Source organism: Taudactylus pleione, unplaced genomic scaffold, assembly GCF_031769625.1.
Source record: "Taudactylus pleione unplaced genomic scaffold, aTauple2 ptg000102l, whole genome shotgun sequence".
Classification (NCBI taxonomy): domain Eukaryota; kingdom Metazoa; phylum Chordata; class Amphibia; order Anura; family Myobatrachidae; genus Taudactylus; species Taudactylus pleione.
In genome coordinates this window covers 1,867,172-1,889,531 of record NW_028284504.1, presented here as the reverse complement: position 1 = coordinate 1,889,531, position 22,360 = coordinate 1,867,172, and the positions used below count along the sequence as shown (strand labels likewise).

The window sequence follows — 22,360 nt, the reverse complement described above, 5'->3', positions numbered from 1 at the left end:
AATGTAACCATATCCATAAGATTGTCATATACCATCTGACAAGCCAAGTATATGAGCTGGAGGGAGAGGAGAAGCTGCTGTAACCATATTCTTGTCCTTTAAAGTCATGTGCAGGAGGAGAGAAATAAAGTGGTATATTTTTATAAGAGAAGGTCTGGCGCCCAAGTTATTCAAAAGAACTGTTGCTGCATGTGTATATCTAAGCCTGTATCTATATGTGTGACTGTTATAAAGCCTGCATGGGCAGGGACCCCCTTCTCAGGTATTGCCCACACCCTGGAGAGCTAGCCTAAGGCAATAGGAGGTGTATCACTCCAAATGCATCTTGGTATCACACCGCACACTGAAGGGGGGTTACAGAAGTTTTTAAGGTGAATCGGAGCTCATTATATTCTGTATTCAACTACTGTTCTTCCTTTATGCTCTCAATTTTGAGGTGGTTTGAGTTATTTACAGCTGCTCAAATGGTCTTTAAATATAGTCCTGCCTAAATTATTTATTTATTAACATTTACGTATATAGTGGCGGCATATTCCGTAGAACTTTACGATTGGGACAGTTCAAAGTTATGGCTGAAAGATTACGCTACCAAATGGAGTTGTATATTAACTAAAAATCAAACATCCAACAGGGAGCAATCTTATAAGGATTCAAACGCATAACTATTTAGCACTATCCCTGGTCTCACCATTGTATCCATCTTTATCCAGGTCTCCCAGTGGTGTGATTGCGGCACCAAATTGTCCATAAAGGTAAGTCCCTGTGAGGATCTGAGGCTCTTTGTCAAAAATGTTTTGTTTCTTCTGCATATACACATATACTTGCCCAACTTCTTTTAGCTTTCCACTTGTCAGACGTTCCATGAAAACAGGAGCTCCCACTAGTAGATCATCATAACTGTAGGCCAACATATAAGCAATCTTTAGTACAGACATGCAGCCATTGAGAGACTGAGTGTATTGCTGGGGGGAAGCAATCGGGAAGCCGACTGCCTATATACCGGCAGCCGGCTTCCCGACTGTCTTATCCCGGCAGATGTAGACGCCCGCATTTTTACCCGATGCCGGGAGACCGGCGCCCGGCATCACGATCGTAGTGATGCCGGGCGCTGCGAGCGGACAGCCGCGGGGGGGAGGGTTAGGTTTAGGGCTCCCGGGGGGGACTTAGGGTTAGGCACCCCCCCGGGAGGGTTGGGGTTAGGATAGGGGGAGGGAGGGTTAGGGTTAGGCACCCCCCCGGGGGACTTAGGTTTAGGTAGCTCGGAAGGGGGTGGTTAGGGTTAGGCACTTAGAGGGGGGATTAGGGTTAGGCACTTGGGGGGGAAGTTAGGGTTAGGCACCCCTAAGGAGGGTTAGGGTTAGGGGGGTTAGGTTAAGTTAGTGGATACTTACCTATCCACGATCGGGATTTCCAGCGCTGTCGGGCTTCCACTGTTGCGGGCCAACTGTCACGCAGACCAAGCGACCAATATGGTAAGCATACACACTTACCAATCGGCCGCTCAGTGTGTCACAACTGTGCCGACATATAAATTTGCCCGCATACTTGTTATTTCAGTGTTGGCGGTTCCAGCAGCCAGTGTAACGGGTCAGTCGGGGTTGTCAGTACAGATCGGAAGATGCGCATGCAAAATATATTGCATCTGCTGTGCTGCACAGCCAACAAGATATATCTGAACTACATTGTTTACAGATATTTTGTGTGTAGAAATGAGCCAATGCACTTAATATATTGTTCGTCGGCTGTGCAAACTATATATCGCATAGTGTGTACCCAGCATTAGATCTGCCATGAAGCAGTACTGTTAAAAGCTATGTTTGTTTACAGATAAAGTTTACAATGATGTCAAAGAAATATGTTGTTTGTAGGAGAGTGTCGAGCAAGAACTCAGTCCCTGGTTAACTTGCTTCACCATCCTGAACGTGACCACAATATATTTTTTCTTTTGACTACTTGGCCAATGTAAGTACAATTACTTTATTTTAACAATTAAAGAAACTGCACTTTATGTGCCTTTATTATCCTTTTTGTCTAGTACTCTCTAATCAAACTCATTATAATTTATTAACCTCTTCAATGTTGCGATGTTGCTTAGATTCAGATCTGTTCCGATGGAAGTGCAGCTAGGCAGTTTTGGTTTAAATCAGGTCTTCTATCTATTTACATTACATGTGGTCTATCACTTTCCCAGAATGAGATTTAACTAGTAAATATATATTAAAAATGTCATCAGTTCTTCATGTGTTGCATTGTCACAGATCAAACACTAGAGGGCTCTAGATATTATATAAAAGAATGTTTGCTAAGAAAGTTTACTTATTTTAAAGACTCACCCATCATTGTTTATGTCAGTAACAGCTACTGAGTGACCAAAATACGAGGCAGTCTAAAAGGAACATATGACACAAAAATGCATTGTATGATATGAACAGACACATAGCCACCATGCAATTAATTATACGTTTCATTTGGAATCGGTATGTAATGCCGGCTGTCGGGATGCCTCCTGTCACAATACCGACAGCGGGATCCCGATGGTTGGTAAGTATACTTAGCCTCCCCCTTCTTGTAGTCTAACCCTCCCCTCCCCACCCCCTAACCTTAACCCTCCCAGTTAGTGCCTAAACCTAAGTTTCCCCCCTTCGTGCCTAAATCTAACCCTCCCCCCTTAGTGCCTAATGGTGCATACACACGATCAGATTTTTCCTTCAGATATGAACGATAACGATTTAAAAATCGTTCAGTCGTTCATATCTGAAGGAAAATCGTTCATATCTGACATGCCTGAACGATGGACGATCAACGATGCGCGTTCCCGTTTGTCAGATAACGATATCTGACATCTGATGGGTTTGCAGTCAGACTTGGACGATTCCATTCATTTTAATGCAGTCAAAAATCGTTCAATCGTTCAAATCGTTCAAAACTTTGGTAAAATCGTTCAAATCGTTCAATCGTTCAATCGTTCAGTCGTTCATCTGACAAATCTGACAAGTCTGACAAATCTGACCGTGTGTACGCTCCATAACCCTAACCCCCCCCGTGGTGCCTGACCCTAACCCTCCCCACTAGGGGTGCCTGACCCTAACCTCCCCCCCAAAAAAACTTAACGCTAATCCTGCTAACTTGCCTACTACACCTAACCCTCCCCCCCCCCCACGGCTAATACTAAGGGCGCCCTGGCTTACCTTTGCATCGGGATTAAGATAGGCATTGGTATATCGACATCTATCTTAACTCCCTTGTCGGGATTCCAGCGTCGGGATTGAGCACAGTTACCCCCTCTCCAGGCTTTACATTTTAGTACCAGGGACAGGGGTCAAAAATTTATATTTTCAAGGTCACATGGAGCGGTTATTAGGATTTTGACCAATAGGAAGTCTTATAACACTGTTACCCACTAAACTACACATGCTCGAATAACAGTAAAATATAAAAGAAGCATCTACAGATCTATTAAACTGTGTATATCTGTGCATTATATAAATAATCAAATGTAAGATATATAGGATTTGATACATGCATGTATGTATATTGCCAAAAACAGAAAAGTATAGAGGTTAATTTCAATTAATCCTCACACTCATTTAGGTTTTTTTCTGCAACATAAAAAAAACTACTTTAAAACCTATTTTCTCTTATTATAAATAATAAACTAAGTAAGCTTGTAGCCCGAAGTTCCCAATTTGGTCTCAGTGACATGCTGATAAATATTTTTATTTGGGTCCTATTTTTAAGGATAGTCAAGTCTTACCTATTTTTTTAAACATTGTATTTTATTTAGTACATTGGGATACTTGTAATAATTCACTCAAAAGTTTTATTACCTACTAAAAAAAGCTCTTAAGGCGTTCCAGTGGAAGTACTGTAGACATTATGGTGAAAAGTACAATTTATAAGAATAAGATTAACAATTCATTGGGAATCAATGGACCTGTGTGCAACAATGCTATCTCTAGTTCCTATTGAATTAGTATGCTTAATATTTTGATTCCATGAATGAAATCCTGGAAGCCATCTAGAAGCAAATGTATAACATTTTTTAAATAATGTTTTCAATGTCAGACTTGTGTCCATGTATAATCATCCCTACACCTGAGACCACAGAGTTAAGCATCTAATTCCAGTCACAATTCTTACTAAAATCCTTATCCAAACCATGAACATCGTATGATGACATTACTACTAGATATATATATACTCACCTGATCCCCTTGGATCATGATAATACTTTTGACACCACTAAAAATTTCAACCTGTAGTAGAAAATAGTGATAAAAGAGGGAAAAGAGGTCGTCAGTGGGTGTAGGAAAGCACTTGGGGAACAAGGGGCAAATTATTCAATTTCAAAAAGAGTATAAGTATGGGATAATTTTTCAAGAAACCAATCTGTAATATATTGAAAAAAACACTGCATTAGAAAAGGTGCTGATATCCTCCAGGATCACCAATCCCCCAATCCCATCTACAATGTTGGCATTTAGCCTTCTAGACTTTCATCCACACCAGAGAAATTTTGTAAACAATTTAGAACAATGAGTAATATCACTATGAGATAAACTAATTGGTAGCATATGTAGGATAATTTAGGGAAGATGATGTTCTTAAGGACAGCTACCCTACCTAAGAGGATAAGGAAAGGAACCGCCAACCGTCTAAAAGATGGGCGATCCTAGACATTAGAAAAGAAAAATTAGCCACATAAAGTATGGACAAAGTAAAGGTGATCTGGAATCCCAAATATTTAAGCCGAGACCCAGTTCTCCTAAATTGACGCAGGGCGTAATGAAGCACTTTTGGGGGAAACGCCTATAGGTAAATCTCAGATTACTACAATTTCACTTATACCCAGCAAATGTGTCAAAGCATGTTATAATGTTAATCACAGTGGGAACTGAGAAAGACGGGTTCAAAATAAAAGCATATCATCAGCAAATAAAGTTAGTTTGTGCCCACCTGGATCCTCCAAAACAGCCCAGAACTGTGCAGTGCAATTTCAAGGGATTTAAGCGCTAATGCAAACAGGGGAGAGAGGGCAGCCCTGTCTGGTCCCCCTAAAAACCTGAAAGGGTATGGAAATCTAGTCATTACCAACCTGCGTGACCAGCTAAGAATAGGTGGTACTTAGAATGGATAGGAAGTCGGAGGGACTCAAAAGGTGGTCCCATGTAACAAGATCGGCATCAAGTGACAGGAGCACTGCCTCTTTTGGAGCCCCAAACTTTTGTAGCCACTACATCACAGAGAAGACCTTATGTAGGTTAACCACCTAAGGCCCAAGATAAAATCCTGTCTGATTTTATGCACCACAGAGGGGAGAACACGTTTAAGCCGCTCAGCCAGTATCTTATAGTCAGTGTTGAGAAGCAAAATGGGTCTATAGGAACATGGTAATTTGGGGTCCTTACCGAGCTTAGGGAGAACTTCAATAATTGTTAAAAATAATGTGACAATAGGCAACCTTTAATGATGGTATTTTAGACGGATTGTAAAGGGTCACAAATTTTGGGTAAGGGTATCTTATAATATTCCCCCATTAAACTATCAGGGCCTGGGGCATTGGCAGATTTAAGGGGATTTATATTTTTGGTAATTTCCGCTGGCGTAATCGGAGCTGTCAGAATAGAGGCATGTTGAGAGGAGATTTGGCAAAGAGATAGATCTCTCCAAAATGCAGCCGTTTCAGTGCAATCTATGGGACTATAAGCATAAAGGGATTAATAGAAAGACTTACGTATTTCTGAGATCCATTTACCAGAATGAACCTGTGAGCCATAAGTTGCTTGCAGGCAGTGGCGTAACTAGGGCAGGGTGAGTGGGGTACGTGCCCTGGGCGCCGTGGGACCGGCGGCGTGGGGGGGCACCGCCGACCACGGTACCGGCCCGCCCTAGTTAGTCAGTGTAGTGCCGACCGCAGTGTGTGCGGTCAGCGCTGCACATTTACACAGGACCGGCACTAGGCTTCCAGCGCCGGTCCTGTGGTGCACAGCTGAGCCCATTCCCTCCCCCTGAGCGCTTGCCCAATAGCGCCAGGAGGAAGGTGGCAGGCGGGCTCAGACTGTGCTATCACACACATCGCTGCCAGCATGGCAGCGATGTGTGTGCTATTCAGCAGCCAATGAAAGTCAGACAGACTCTCATTGGCTGCTGCTGCCCACACATCCTCCGCCAGCACTGGCGGAGATGTGTGTGAATCAGCAGCCAATGAGAGTCAGATAGACTCTCATTGACTGCTGTGCGCCCACTGCAAGAGCCGGGCTTCCGTCCGGCTCCTGCAATGGGTAATGGGAGAGACGTCATGAGGTCATGATGTCTCTCCCATAATGCATAGCGCGCCAGCCCGGGAGGACTGATGTGCGGCGGCGAGAGTGGTGGCCTGAGCAGGAGCGTGGATTCAGGTAAGTGTATTTTTAAAATTTATTTTTTTGTAACTTGTGTGTCTGCACTACGGGGGAGGGGGGGGCTACTACTACTGGGGACACTATCACCTGGGGGGGCTACTACTAGTGGGGACACTATCACTTGGGGGGCGACTACTACTGGGGACCCTATCACTTGGGGGGCTACTACTCATGGGGACCCTATCACTTGGGGGGGCTACTACTACCGGGGAAACTATTACTGGGAGGGGCTACTACTACTGGGGACACTATCACTTGGGGGACGACTACTACTGGGGACCCTATCACTTGGGGGGCTACTACTCATGGGGACCCTATCACTTGGGGGGGCTACTACTACTGGGGAAACTATTACTGGGAGGGGCTACTACTACTGGGGACACTATCACTTGGGGGGCTACTACTACTGGGGACACTATCACTTGGGGGGGCTACTACTACTGGGGACATTATCACTTGTGGGGGCTACTACTACTGGGGACATTATCACTTGTGGGGGCTACTACTACTGGGGACACTCACTTGGGGGGGCTACTACTACTGGGGACACTATCACTTGGGGGGGCTACTACTATTGGGGACACTATCACTTGGGGCTACTACTACTGCTGGGGACACTATTACTGGGGGGGCTGCTACTACTGGGGACACTATCACTTGGGGGCCTGCTACTACTAGGGACACCATTACTGGGAGGGGCTGCTACTACTGGGGACACTATTGCTGGGGGGGTGCTACTACTGGGGACACTTACTGGGGGGGCTGCTACTACTGGGGACACTATCACTTGGGGGGGCTACTACTACTACTGGGGACACTATCACTTGGGGGGGCTACTACTACTGGGGACATTATCACTTGTGGGGGCTACTACTACTGGGGACACTCACTTGGGGGGGCTACTACTACTGGGGACACTATCACTTGGGGGGGCTACTACTATTGGGGACACTATCACTTGGGGCTACTACTACTGCTGGGGACACTATTACTGGGGGGGCTGCTACTACTGGGGACACTATCACTTGGGGGCCTGCTACTACTAGGGACACCATTACTGGGAGGGGCTGCTACTACTGGGGACACTATTGCTGGGGGGGTGCTACTACTGGGGACACTTACTGGGGGGGCTGCTACTACTGGGGACACTATCACTTGGGGGGGCTACTACTACTACTGGGGACACTATCACTTGGGGGGGCTACTACTACTGGGGACACTATCACTTGGGGGGCTACTACTACTGGGGACACTATCACTTGGGGGGGCTACTACTGGGGACACTCACTTGGGGGGGCTGCTACTACTGGGGACACCATTACAGGGAGGGGCTGCTACTACTGGGGACACTATTACTGGGGGTGTGTGCTACTACTGGGGACACTATTACTGGGGGGGGCTACTACTACTGGGGACATTATTACTGGGGGGGTACTACTACTGGGGACACTATTACTGGGGGGGCTGCTGCTACTAGGGACACTATTACTGGGGGAGCTACTACTGGGGGCACTGCATCAGGAGGGGGAATGTCTACTGGGGGGGACTACTACTGGTGGCACTATTTAAAGGGGCTTACTACTAGGGGACCACTACTGGGGGCACTAAATAGGGAGGGCCACTACAGGGGGCCCTGTATAGGGGGCACTGGATAGGGGGGGATCACTGCTGGGGGCCTGCATAAGGGGGACCACTACTGGGGGCACTGCATGGGGGGGGCTACTGCTGAGGGCACTATATAAGGGGCTTACTACTAGGGGACCACTACTGGGGGCACTAAATAGGGAGGACCACTACAGGGGACACTGTATAAGGGGCACTGGATAGGGGATCACTGCTGGGGGCCTGCATAAGGGGGACCACTACTGGGGGCACTGCATGGAGGGGGCTACTGCTGAGGGCGCTATATAAGGGGCTTACTACTAGGGGACCACTACTGGGGGCACTAAATAGGGAGGACCATTACAGGGGGCACTGTATAAGGGGCACTGGATAGGGAGGGGGATCACTGCTGGGGGCCTGCATAAGGGGGACCACTACTGGAGGCACTGAATAAGGGGAACTAATGAGGGGCTGCATAAGGGGGACCACTACTGGGGATACTGTATAAGGGGCACTACTATGGGCCTGCATAAGAGGGACCACAACTGGGGACATTGCATACTAGGGGTACTGTATAAGGGGCACTACTGGGGTTAAGGTGCATATGGAAAGTAATGTGATGATAAAGGGGTGTGTCATGTTGACACGCCCCATTTTTAGGTGACCATGCACATTTTTCGGCGTGCGCACATAGGGGGGAGGCTCCATTTTTACATTTGCCCTGGGCAGGGGTGCCGAGAGGGGGGGGGGGAGCGGGTACAGATTACCAGGGCCCGGGCTTCCTGAGGGGCCCGGCGGGGGCCTGGGTCCGGTGCCGCTCCCCCTCCCTCACAGCAGCCCAGCACACAGCGTGTGCTGAGCTGCAGTGGAGACTGCTCGTGCAGCCACAGCAGTCTCCTATGCCTGTGGGGGGGAGCGATCACACTGATCGCGCCTCCCCTGGCTTTGAGCAGGGCTGAGGGGGCCCAGAGCGCCCCCCTCCCCAGCACGCAGCGCCGCTTCGTGGCGCTGCAAATCTTTTTTGGGGGGGAAGGGGGCGTGGCCACGCTTCCCGCAATTAGGCCACACCCCCTATTACCCGGGCCCGCCGCAGCTCTCTGCGGGCCTGGCCCTGGGCTCCAAATACCCTAGTTACGCCACTGCTTGCAGGGAATGAATAACTGAGAGTTTGGGATCAGAGTAAATTTGTGAAACGACGGCAAGTTTTGTTACCAAACCTATGAAAGTGTGACTCCCTCTGATATATAGAGCGGTCATCCTAATTGGGATGATACATTATCAAAAACAACTTTCTAAGATAAACAGCTTTCGGGGCAACAGTGGGCGATGCCCGATATGCCTGGTAGGTGTCAGTCAATTACCCTTGGGCAGTAGTATAAGTTGAAAAATTGTTTTGATTATACTGTTTAACATAAGAGATAATCTCCCCTCTAATGCCAGCTACACACTAGACCACAGGTTCTCAAACTCTGTCCTCAGGACCCCAAACAGTGCATGTTTTCCAGGTCTCCTCACAGAATCACAAGTGAAATAATTAGCTTCACCTGTGGATCTTCTAAAATGTGTCAGTGAGTAATGAATACACCTGTGCACCTGCTGGGTGACCTGAAAAACGTGAACTGTGTGGGGACCCGAGGACCGAGTTTGAGAACCACTGTAATAGACGATATGTTGTCCATTGTGTACCCTCAATGTCACTGACAATGCGTGCTCCCGCATGTCGTCAGTGACATCGCCTATTGGACCTGCATGCAGGTCCATTGGGCGACATGGTTAGCGAGGGCCTTGCTGCTAAAGGCAGCATGGCCCCCGCTGTCGCGCTGTCACTGCTGGCATCGGCAAGTGTGTATGCACTTGCCGATGCTGGCACCCCACCGGGTCCTGTCGCTTATGAGGTCGGTACACACTAAACATCGTCTACTGTATACCGGCCTTAAGAACCGTGTTGGGGGCCTGCCAGAACAGGAGAGGATCTTGCTGCGCATGCTCTAAATGATTGAATAAGTAGGCCTGCCAAGTATATTCCAGCATGGAGCAACATTTCAACAAATTAACCAAATGTATTGGAAATCTATTCTGGAAAGAGAGCCATGCACAGCATATAGGCAGGAAAACTCCTGATCCAAAGGGTGGTGTGCTTTCCTTATACGGTATCTGTCAGGTGTCGTTCAAAAATGGAGACACCAAGATGGGGTGGGACATATTTCTGCTTACTTGTGCCTTGTCAATCTAAGACAGTTGAAGCAGTTAAGTTAAAATCTCCTCCAACAGCCAAAACAGAATGTGATGGGAATAGAAGTTAGTAAGTAATTTCTGGAAGAATTGCTTATTATATACGTTCGGAGCATAAACATTACATATAGTATATCTAGCATTATGAATAGTTATATCAACAATAACAAATGGGCCAGTAGGATCAACAAAACATGAATGTATAGTATGGAGGTAAGTGCCTATTCGGTAATTGTAACAACTCCTTGAGCTTTAGAGTTACAAGTGGAGGAAGCAATAATCTATCTATGAAACATGTTAAGTTTGGCCGTGTCCGCCTCCAAAAGGTGCATCTCCTGTAATAATGCCAGATCTATATACAGTATTTCATTTCCTGAGATAGGTGAAGACTTTTGAGTTTTATGAGGAAGTGAAGACCTCTAATATTATGGAAGCACACCTTGGAGGAGGCCATGAGAGGAGATGGAAGGGGGATACAGAAGGCCACATCATATAGTCAGCATTATTATACAAAGTAGAGTAATATCTATGGGTCAAAAACAAAATAGAATTTCTCTGAAGTGCCAACATTGCTGCTGGGAGACACAAGAGGAGGCAGGAGAGCAAAGAGGGGGGAACATACACAAAAACAAAGACAAGCGAATATTAAAATATGGTGATAAAGAGAAAACTCCTAGCCCGCCACAGCCAGTATGGGAACTAATATACAACAAAGTAAATTTGCCAATATACCTGATATCAGAAATTGGGGAAACAGTATCAGAAAACCATAAAATAGAGACTGTTGGGCGAGGAATCAGAAATGCACCATACAACCAAAACAGTCAAGTTCAAGAAAAGGCAAGGTTAATATATAACTGAAGACATATCCCTCAAACCTCCATACACAGGTAAATAATTTGGAACACTGAACAACCAGCCCATAGGTGGAAATTTCTGTTTCTCTCCTAGGTGAGAAAAGGGGAAGGGAATCTCTTTCCTCCAACAAGAAGGCAATGTCAGCAGCAGTGGAAAGGTCTTGTTAAGATGAGTCAAAGAGCCACAGTCTGGCGGGATAGAGTAAGGCACATTTGTGACCATCCATAATTAACCGAGAACAAACTTGGGAAAATTTGTTGCAGGTGTGGGTCACCATCACAGAATAGTCTTGGAACAAACATTTTAGCTTACTCCCCAAACATGTTCAAAGTCATCTGGATGCTGTACATAGGGCTTCTTTCAAAATTGAGACACCAGAAAAATTAGCACTCGTTGTCTGCCATCTTGGTCGTCACCTAGCAGGCCCATTCTATGAGCTCTGTCCACCATCAAGCCACTGCAGATATCACGCACATCTAGAAGGCACAGGGCCCGCATTTCACAGATCGATTACTCTTAAATTATTTTCGTCTGTATCTATTCTCAGGATCTTCAATCTTGTTACATAGCTGATAGTTTTCTCAAGGCAGGCACAGAGCGTCTTAAGTTCACAAACATAACGAAAGTAGTTTCCACCTTAGGGGCATTTTAAGTGAGGAGGGGGTCCGTGTGGCTGACTCCTCTCTCCAGCAGTACCTTGGTGCAGTAGATTCTAGCTTAGTCTACTGCGTATACGTGGGTCTCCGGGAAAATGGTGATGCCATATTTCCAGTGATTTTTGCTGCTCTGCAGCGCCGGCTCGGTTCTGCAGAGCAGCACTACGGACAGGTAAGTATAAGACTAATGGGTACAGGGCATGCGGTGTGGGCCCCCCTGTGCCCAACACACACTGTACCCATTATAGATACACTCCTGTCCCACCTTATTGTACATGGCGTCCACTTGTTGGTCAGGCTGATGAATGCAGGGTTTGACCTCTTTAACAGCTTGTGCAAAACTAGAGGCTTGTTCCTGCAGTAAAGGGGCCATGATGTCATTAATGGCTTGCACTATAGTAACATAAGTAACAGGGGGCTCCAGAGATGGCACCAAGTTGGCCACAGACAGGGGGGGGGGGGCGTTCAGCTGGTTCAGTTGGATTTGGACCATTTATTGGTGCACAGTTTGCCCATCGGTGGCCGCAGGAATGTCACCAAGGTGGTGGTGCACACTGGTCAGTGTCATGATGCTCGATGCCGGCGATTAGGAGGAGGATGGCTTTGGTGTCAGTTGAGCTTCGAAGACAGGCATCCTACTGCATGGGCAACAGAAGTAGAAGCCCTCATATTTCTTTTTAATTAGCATGAGGTCACTAGTGGGACTGTGCAGGTTGGTGCTGTCTGCTCAAGTTGCATCGGCCAAACATCCTCAGCTGAGTGACTCAATTAGCAATAAAAATAGCAAAGTGAACAGGGTATGGGTTTGGCTCTAAAGTGCTAATCACGCTCTCCATAATCTAGACACAACACCTCAACGAAATGGCCATAGCCCTTTCTCACAGATTGGGGTGTTAGTGTTCTGTGTCTAGTTACAGCTCTTTGTTATCTATTTACTAATACCAACCTCATACAGAGCATTGATAAATCAGAGTATTGTTATCTCCCAGATATGCTGTGATTATTTCTGCGATAAGCCCTTACAGTATTATACATATAAAATATATAAAGAACTCTATACTTACTGCTCCCGAATCTGCCACATTTGGACTGCCCACAACAATTTCTGAAAAACACCAAACACAGGTACAGTACTACAGATACATTTTACTACCATTCAATAAAGAGATAAACAGACAGATTTCCATGTGCGTATTACAGAAAAGGTTGATGTTACCCAGCTGCACTCTACGGCAGGTGTTGATAATCTTTTGCTAGAATAAGAGGATCAACAATTAAACATAATACTTTATTAACTATTGAAATATGGAATACATTTCAAAGCACACAAGTATAATAATGTGGGTGATGTAGTAAGAAAGGTAGAATCAGGGAGTTGGTGGCAGCCAACAAGAATAATACACCAACCAAGCTTATAGGTGAATTGGTCAGTTTAGGCGTATTAGTAGTATTGTAACTAAATAAACAAATTGCTATTTTATTTATAAAATATTGAGATCAAAATGTAATTGTGGAACTTACATATTGGTCCTAGCTGGTAAATCCTTTAAACATTTAGTATGCCACTTAAACTAGTTCCATGTGCCGCGTGTGGGAATGCTGACCCTTAGGGTATTGTTGACAGAAAGACCATTCTAAATGCTATTTGGATGTGAATTTAGTATTATTATTATTATTATCCTTTATTTATATGGCGCTATAAGGCGCAGCGCCTTACATAGTACATAAACAAAGTACAGAAACAGTTGAACAGAACAAGAAAACAGTGACATACAGTAGAAAACATTGCAAGACAGGCACATGGTATATAAACTAGAGATGAGCGGTTCGGATTCTGAAGAATCCGAACCGCTCCGAACAGGTGGAATCCGAGTCCACCCGAACACAAGTTCGGGTGTTCCCGCCGGACTCGGATTCCACCTCGAGGCCGAACGTCACCCGGCCAGCGTCGGATTCTCGCGAGACCTCGCAAGACATGGGTGACGTTCGGCCTCTATAAAAGGCGCGGCGCCTGGCAGTCGGCGCCATTTCGCGTGACTGAGGAGGCTGGGCGGAGAGAGTAGGCATTGTTCTTCTTGCCGCTGGCTGTGACTTAAGCCCACTGTGTGTGCTCTGTGACTGGGCATAACAAGCCCACTGAGTGTATAGTGTATACAAGCTCCGTGAAAGGGTATAGCCCACTGTGTGTATTATACAACCTCTGTGACAGGGCATAGCCCCACTGTGTGTGCTCCATGACTTGGGCATAACAAGCCCAGTATAGTGTATAGTGTATACAAGCTCCGTGAAAGGGCATAGCCCACTGTGTATATTATACAAGCCCCGTGACAGGGCATAGCCCCACTGTGTGTGCTCCGTGACTGGGCATAACAAGCCCACTGAGTGTATAGTGTATACAAGCTCCGTGAAAGAGCATAGCCCACTGTGTGTATTATACAACCTCCGTGACAGGGCATAGCCCCACTGTGTGTGCTCCATGACTTGGGCATAACAAGCCCAGTATAGTGTATAGTGTATACAAGCTCCGTGAAAGGGCATAGCCCACTGTGTATATTATACAAGCCCCGTGACAGGGCATAGCCCCACTGTGTGTGCTCCGTGACTGGGCATAACAAGCCCACTGAGTGTATAGTGTATACAAGCTCCGTGAAAGGGCATAGCCCACTGTGTGTATTATACAAGCTCCATGACAGGGCATAGCCCACTGTGTTTATTATACCAGCTCCGTGACAGGACATAAGCCCACTGAGTGTATTATACAAGCTCCGTGACAGGGCATAAGCCCACTGTGTGTTTACAAGCTACGTGAAAGGGCATAAGCCCACTGTGTGTATTATACAAGCTCCATGACAGGGGATAAGCCCACTGTGTGTATACAAGCTCCGTGACCTTACTGGGCGTCTGTGCCACTTCGCCGCTGCTCTGACGCTTGGTCAGGGCCGCAACTAGGGGGGGGCTGGAGGTGCACGTGCACCGGGTGCACCGCTGCACCCGGCGTCAGTGTCCTCGAGCCCGGCGCTGCAGAGAGGCTCCAAGCCGGACGCCCGCTGAGATGCTATTACCAGCAGGCGCCCGGATCCTTCTCTTCAGTGATGCGGTGTAGCCGCAGCCGGAGGCTGGAGTTCTCTCCTGAACTCCAGCTTCCGGCTCTCCCCACGGGCACTATGGGAGAGACATCATGATGTCTCCCCCATAGTTCCGAGGAGCAGCTGGGCGGAACGGATGTGACGCTGGATGCAGGAGCAGGGTTCAAGGTATTTTTTTTTTAATAAGCTGCACTACAGGGGCATTATTATGGGGGCATGGACATTACCACATGGGCATTACTATGGGGCATGGCGAATACAGGGGCATTACTGTATAGGCCCTATAGGGGCATTACTATTGGGGCATGGGCACTACAGGGGCATTACTATGGGGGCATGAGCAATACAGGAGCATTACTGTATGGGCACTATAGGGGTATTACTATGGGGCATGGGCACTACAGGGGCATTACTTTGAGAGCATGGGCACTACAGAGGGATTATTATGGGGCATGGGCATTTCCACAGGGGCATTACTATGGGGGCATAAGCACAACAGAGGCATTACCACAGGTACATTACTGTGGTGGCACTACATGGGCACTACTATGGGAGCATGGGCACTACAGTGGCATTGCTATGAAAGCATGGGCTCTACAGGGGCATTACCACAAGGGCATTAATATGGGAGCATGGGCACTACAGGGGCATTACTGTGTGGTGGGCACTACAGGGGCATTACTTTATGGTGGGCACTACAGGGGCAATACTATCTGGGTATTAACATATGGGCATTACTATGGGGGCATTACAATATGGGCACTACTACAGGGGCATTACTATATGGGCACTACTATAGGGGCATTACCTCAGGGGGCATTACTATAGGGGCACTGATGCAGAGGGGAATTACCAGGGGGGCGCCAAATTACTGTCCCTGGTGACAAAAATCCTAGTTTCGGCCCTGGCTTGGTAACCAGTTAGCTCACTGCGACCTTTGGCCAATAATGATGAAAACAATAATTTAAGCTGTGAGGTGGTCTAAATTGATTGTAAATGACTGGAAATTAATGTTATTGAGGTTAACAACACTCTAGGAAGAAAAAAAAGACCAATTTATGTGATTTTAGCTTTTTTTGTCAATTTTTGCAAAAAATCCAAAGCCAAAGCCAAAGCCAGTCACCGCAGTTTGGCAAATCCAAATCCAAAGCCGGACGACAAATTAGAACCAAATCCAAATCCGGCAAAAATGGTCCGGCGCACATCCCTAATATAAACATTACTGCAACAGTAGCAGGATGGCAAAACTCAAGGGTTAGGTGCTGTTGTAAGGAGTATAGAGTAGATAACAATATAAGTAAAGGAAGAAAAAGCACATGAGGGAAGAGGGCTCTGCTCATGAGAGCTTACATTCTAAAGGGGAGGGGCAGACAGACATGGGTGACACAGATGGGATAGACAGTGAGCATGGGACAGAGGGTTAGGATGACAGATGGATGGATTCCTATTTTTGGATTAAGATTTACGCCACTGACATTCTACTTTATGCGACAGTTTTCGTAGGTGCCTGTGGAAAGCCATGATTGTGATTTCAGTTTACATGACGTTTGATGGGTAGCTGAAGCTACTTCATCAAGGGCTATTTAAAAAGAGTTTGGTTAAGGGGTGAACCAGCAGTCTCAGGTAAATGTAGAAATTGGTGAAAGTAGTTGTTGTAAGGAGATGTTCAGATGTAAAATAATGATGAGTGTGGATTCCATAAGGCACATTTAAAGATTTGGAGGGTGATGGGGGACAAGTGAGGTTTGCAGAATATTTATTCCATAGTAAAACCGCTGTGTGTGTGGGGCCTGGATTTGGTGATATGTCACCAGCTAATAAAAATCAGGAGGATAGAGAAGTAGATATAGTTGTAGGAGGTGTGTAAAAGTTTTTATAGTGACAGAATGAGGTTGTAATAGTCAATGTATGATGAAAAAAAAGCTTGTTAGTTTTTAGAGGAGGTGTGTGAATCAATACGGCTGCAATGCAGGGAGAGTTAGGGATGTTATATCCTTAGAGAAAATACAAAGGAGTGTTTTGATGAAAAGAAATCTGTAGTAAATGGTGAGTTTTAGGTTCGTTATTTTTAGACAAATTTTAAAGAAATTAGTTTTTTTTATCTGAAATTACCTTAGATATTGGTCAATGTTTGTTCAACTGTTTGATTAACTGTTATGTTAGTACACTTTGTGCATGTAACACTTGGTGCTTTTAGCCACAGCTGCCAAAACAACCACAGCTGCCCCTTTACTGAATATAATGGTATCCTTGATTAAGACAGGCTACATCTGAGTCAATTGGTCTGCTGGTCAAAGGAGATAACTAATGATGGGCATACATTCTACAATTATCTGTGAGATATCTGTCCTATCTGGCTGGTTGGAATGAAAATCTGGTAATGTATGGGAGCCAATGACAATCGACCATATGGTCTTAAACACTGGAAAATGCGCAAAAATGATTGGTCAAATTGGTTTAATCCATTTGATTTAACCAGTTTATCTGGATGACACTTTTTGTCTGTTTTTCAGTGTTTGTGAGAAAATGGTCGATTGTCATTTGCTCCCATACATTACTAGATTTTCATTCCAACCATTCAGATTGGACAGATATCTAACAGATAATTGTAGAGTGTATTCCCAGCATTACTCTGAGTTGGAGCAAAAACCAGGCCAGATATATACCATAAACTATGCTTCACTGAACAATATAGACTATACAGGTAAAAACAAATCTATGCACGAGATTAAGTCACATACATTTAAAACTGCACATGATTGCATGAAGGTCTAGATGCATAGTATAGATGCAGTAAATAGGATGAGGTATTAAGTCAGTATGGATACTCTTAAGATCCTCATACTCTTGAGTCTTTACAATGCAGAACTATGACCCAGGGGATGTAGTTGACGTCCCAGCAGTCAGGATGCCGGCGCTCAGAATGCCAGCACCAGAATCACGACACCAGTCAGAATCCCCGCGGGCTGACATCCAGACGGGAAGTATTGGGGTTAGGGGCTAGGCACTAGGGGGAGGGTTAGGGTTAGGCTGCGAGGAGGCAGGGTTAGATTTAGGAGTAGGGTACTTACTGGCATTTGTCGGCATGACCCAATATCCAGTGACAATACAATTCAGGCTCCCTGTAAATGAGCTCTTGAGGAAACAACAGCTCATTTATAGGGAGTGGAGGGAAAAATATTCCTATGGTCGCACTTGTGTGTTTATATATAAAACAAATAAGCTTTATTGGTTTGCATTAATATATATTTCACTTTAAGCAAAGCATGATATAAAAAAGGAAAGAGGACGGTAATAATTTGTGTATGGAGTGCAGGTATAGTAGTATTCAAGAATTCAAATCATGCGGTGTCGCTGTGCATACGCTTAACACCAGCTTCTAGGGACTGCATTGCCTGCAGCCACTGGAAGGAAGCAGTGTAGGGCTACACGAAAGACAGAACAGCGGCTTCCACAGGAAGCCGCTCTCTGCTAATCACAGCCCGGACTAACAGTCCCAGGGGGAGAAAACACCTCCCTCTGGGACTGCCTGTCCTCTGTGTTGCTTCTCAATAAGCAAGTATTCCATAAAGTCTCCTCGCTTCACCTACTTTGCAGTTAGGCCCAAGGGTCCCGAGACGGATTCTCAAAACCCTACACCCATGACAGGATTTATATAGCACATTTTGCAGCATACCACCCTTACTGCAGCCGAAAAATAAACATAAGCAGCTTGCATTACCTTCTGCGTGATTGACAGACGTTATGATTTCACTGTAAATTGTACACAAATTAGGGGTGTGCACCGGCCACTTTTTCGTGTTTTGTGTTTTGGTTTTGGATCTGGATCTTTCTTCGTGTTTTGGATCTGGATTGGTTTTGCCAAAACCACCCTTCCGTGTTTTGGGTTCTGGGTTTTGTGTTTTGGATCTGTATTTTTTTTTTAAAAAGCATAAAAACAGCTAAAATCACAGAATTTGTTGGTTTCTCTGCTCCTATGCTATTATTAACCTCAATAACCTTAATTTCCACTCATTTCCAGTCTATTCTGAACACCTCACACCTCACAATAGTGTTTTCATGTCCAAAAGGTTGCACCGAGGTAGCTGGATGACTATGCTAAGCGACACGAGTGGGCGGCACAAACACGTGACCCATCTAGGAGTGACACTGCAGTGGCAGACAGGATGGCAGTTAGAAAAACTAGGCCCCAAACTGTACATAATGCAAAGAAAAAAAAGAAGTGCAAGATGGAATTGTCCTTGGGCCCTCCCACCCACCCTTATGTTGTATAAACAGGACATGCACACTTTAACAAATCAATCATTTCAGCGCCAGGGTCTGCCACACAACTGTGGCTGAAATGATTGGTTCGTTTGGGCCCCCACAAAACAAGCTGGCAATTAATGTGTCCCTGCACAAACTGGCTCTACGGAGGCAAGATGTCATCCTCATCCTCCTCATCCACCGATTCCTCACCCTCTTCAGTGTGTACATCCTCATCCTCACAAAGTATTAACTCGTCCCCACTTGAATCCACCACCACAGGTCCCTCTGTACCTTCTGGAGGCTGGTCTCCCTGGAAGAGCTGATAATTCATTTTGATGAACATCATCTTCTCCACATTCTGTGGAAGCAACCTCCTACGCCTTTCGCTGACAAGGTTCCCGGCTGCACTAAACACTCTTTCGGAGTACACACTGGAGGGGGGGCAACTCAGGTAAAATAGAGCCAGCTTGTACAGGGGCCTCCAAATTGCCTCTTTTTCCTGCCAGTACAGGTATGGACTGTCTGACATGCCTACTTGGATGCTGTCACCGATGTAATCCTCCACCATTCTGTCAATGGTGACAGTATCATATGCAGTGACAGTAGACATGTCAGAAATTGTTGCCAGGTCCTTCAGTCCGGACCAGATGTCCAAACTTGGTCCTGCCTGCCCTGCATCACCGCCAGCGGGTTGCTTAGGATACCTAAGTTTTTTCCTGGCAGCCCCAGTTGCGGGAGAAAATGAAGAAGGAGCCGTTGACGTGTCACGTTCCGCTTCAGCTGACAGTGTGTTCACCAGCAGGTCTTTGCACCTCTGCAGGCTTGTGTCGGCCGGAAAGAGAGACACCACATAGGCTTTAAACCTAGGATCAAGCACGGTGGCCAAAATGTAGTGGTCTGATTTCAACAGATTGACCACCCTGGAATCCTGGCAAAGCGAATGAAGGGCTTCATCCACAAGTCCCACATGCCGAGCGGAATCGCTCCGTCTTAGCTCCTCCTTCACTTTCTCCAGCTGCTTCTGCAAAAGCCTGATGAGGGGAATGACCTGACTCAAGCTGGCTGTGTCTGAACTGACTTCACGTGTGGCAAGTTCGAAGGGCTGGAGAACCTTGCACAACACGGAAATCATTCTCCACTGCGCTTGAGTCAGGTGCATACCCCCTCCTTTGCCTATGTCATAGATGGATGTATAGGCTTGTATGGCCTTTTGCTGCTCCTCCATCCTCTGAAGCATATAGAGGGTTGAGTTCCACCGCGTCACAACCTCTTGCTTCAGGTGATGGCGGGGCAGGTTCAAGAGTGTTTGCTGGCGCTCCAGTCTTCGGCACGCAGTCGCTGAATGGCGAAAGTGGCCCGAAATTTTTCGGGCCACCCAAAGCGTCTCCTGCACGCCCCTGTCGCTTTTCAGAAAATTCTGCACCACCAAGTTTATTGTGTGAGCAAAACATGGGACGTGCTGGAATTTGCCCAGATGTAATGCCCGCACAATATTGGTGGCGTTGTCAGATATCACAAATCCCCAGGAGAGTCTAAGTGGGGTAAGCCACTGGGCGATGATTTCCCTCAGTTTCTCTAAGAGGTTGTCGGCGGTGTGCCTCTTACTGAAACCGGTGATACACAGCGTAGCCTGCCTTGTAACGAGCTGGCGTTTCTGAGATGCTGCTACTGGTGACGCTGCTGCTGTTGCTGCGTAAGGTGATACATCTACCCAGTGGGCTGTCACAGTCATATAGTCCTTAGTCTGCCCTGTTCCACTTGTCCACATGTCCGTGGTTAAGTGGACATTGTGTACAACGGCATTTTTCAGGACACTGAGGACACTTTTTCTGACGTTTCTGTACAGTCTCGGTATCGCCTGCCTAGTGAAGTGGAATCTAGACGGGATTTGGAACCGGGGACACACTACCTCCATCAATTGTCTAAATCCCACTGCACTAATGGCGGATACCGGACGCACGTCTAACACCAACATAGCAGTCAAGGCCTCAGTTATACGTTTTGCTTCAGGATGACTGCTGTCGTACTTCATCCTCCTCGCTAAGGACTGTTGGAGGGTCAATTGTTTAGTAAAAGTAGTGGTGTTCCTACTTCCTCTCTGGGATGATGAACGACTCCCAGCAGCAGCAACAGCAGCAGCGGCAGCAGTAGGCGTAGCAATGCAGGATCCTCCAGAGGAATCCCGGATAGGAGAGTCAGTCATGCCAGTGACATGGCCTGCAGGACTACTTCCGATCCTGACTAAGGAGGAAATTGACGAGGAGGGAGTTGACGGTGTGGTTTGCAGGCGCTTGGATACAACAGGACAACGGGATTTAGGTGTCCCTGGACTGCTTACGGTCTTAGCCAAAGTTTCTGAACTTGACAGTAACTTTTTATGAACGCGCTGCAGGTGCCGTATAAGGGAGGATGTTCCTAGGTGGTTGACGTCCCTACCCCTACTTATTTCACCTTTACATATGGTACATATGGCAAGACAGTTGTTCGGATTTGGATAGAAATATTGCCAGACCAAAGAGGTGGAATGTTTGGTCTTCTGCCCAGGCATGACCGTGATGGGCTTTTTCATCCCACGGACAACAACTGTCTCCCCCGGAGCCTGATTTAAACAAACCACATCACCATCAGAATCCTCCTCGCCAACTTCCTCCTCAGCGCCAGCTACACCAGTATCCTCATCCTGTTGTACTTCAACAGTGACATCTTCAATTTGCATATCAGCAAGTGGACTGTGGGTGCTCCTTTCAGCACTTGCAGGGGGCGTGCAAATGGTGGAAAGAGCCACCTCTTCCCGTCCAGTGCTGGGAAGGTCAGGCATCGCAACCACCACCACACTTGGACTCTCCTTGGGGATTTGTGATATCTTCTTAGAAAGCACAGTTCTTCGCTGTGCTTTTGCCAGCTTAACTCTTTTGATTTTTTTAGTGGGAGGAGGGCTTCCATCGTCATGTGAAGCTGAACCACTAGTCATGAACATACTAGGGATCGACCTTAGCCGTTCCTTGCCACTCCGTGTCGTAAATGGCATATTGGCAAGTTTACGTTTCTCTTCAGCTGATTTAAATGTCTTTTTCAAGGTCATTTTCCTGAACTTTGCCATTTGGGATTGTATGTGCCCTCTACTATGACATTGGGCATCGGCCTTGGCAGACGACGTTGATGGCATGTTATCGTCTATGTCATGACTAGTGGCAGCAGCTTCAGCACTAGGAGGAAGTGGTTCTTGATCTTTCTCTATTTTATTTTTATCGGAGAAAGTTTGGTCCTCCATTTATGT

General features: G+C 46.4%; 1 protein-coding gene across 1 annotated transcript in view; it reads right to left on the bottom strand.

The window, feature by feature from the left end:
- Positions 1-22,360, bottom strand: part of ITGA2B (integrin subunit alpha 2b) — a 122,690-nt gene that overhangs the window by 42,885 nt on the left and 57,445 nt on the right. The window contains exons 10-13 of the mRNA XM_088470729.1: positions 12,814-12,854; positions 4,206-4,256; positions 2,334-2,386; positions 689-897 (exon numbers count right to left, since the gene is read on the bottom strand). Coding sequence (XP_088326855.1) covers positions 689-897; positions 2,334-2,386; positions 4,206-4,256; positions 12,814-12,854 — 354 coding nt within the window. The remainder of the gene's footprint in view (positions 1-688; positions 898-2,333; positions 2,387-4,205; positions 4,257-12,813; positions 12,855-22,360) is intronic.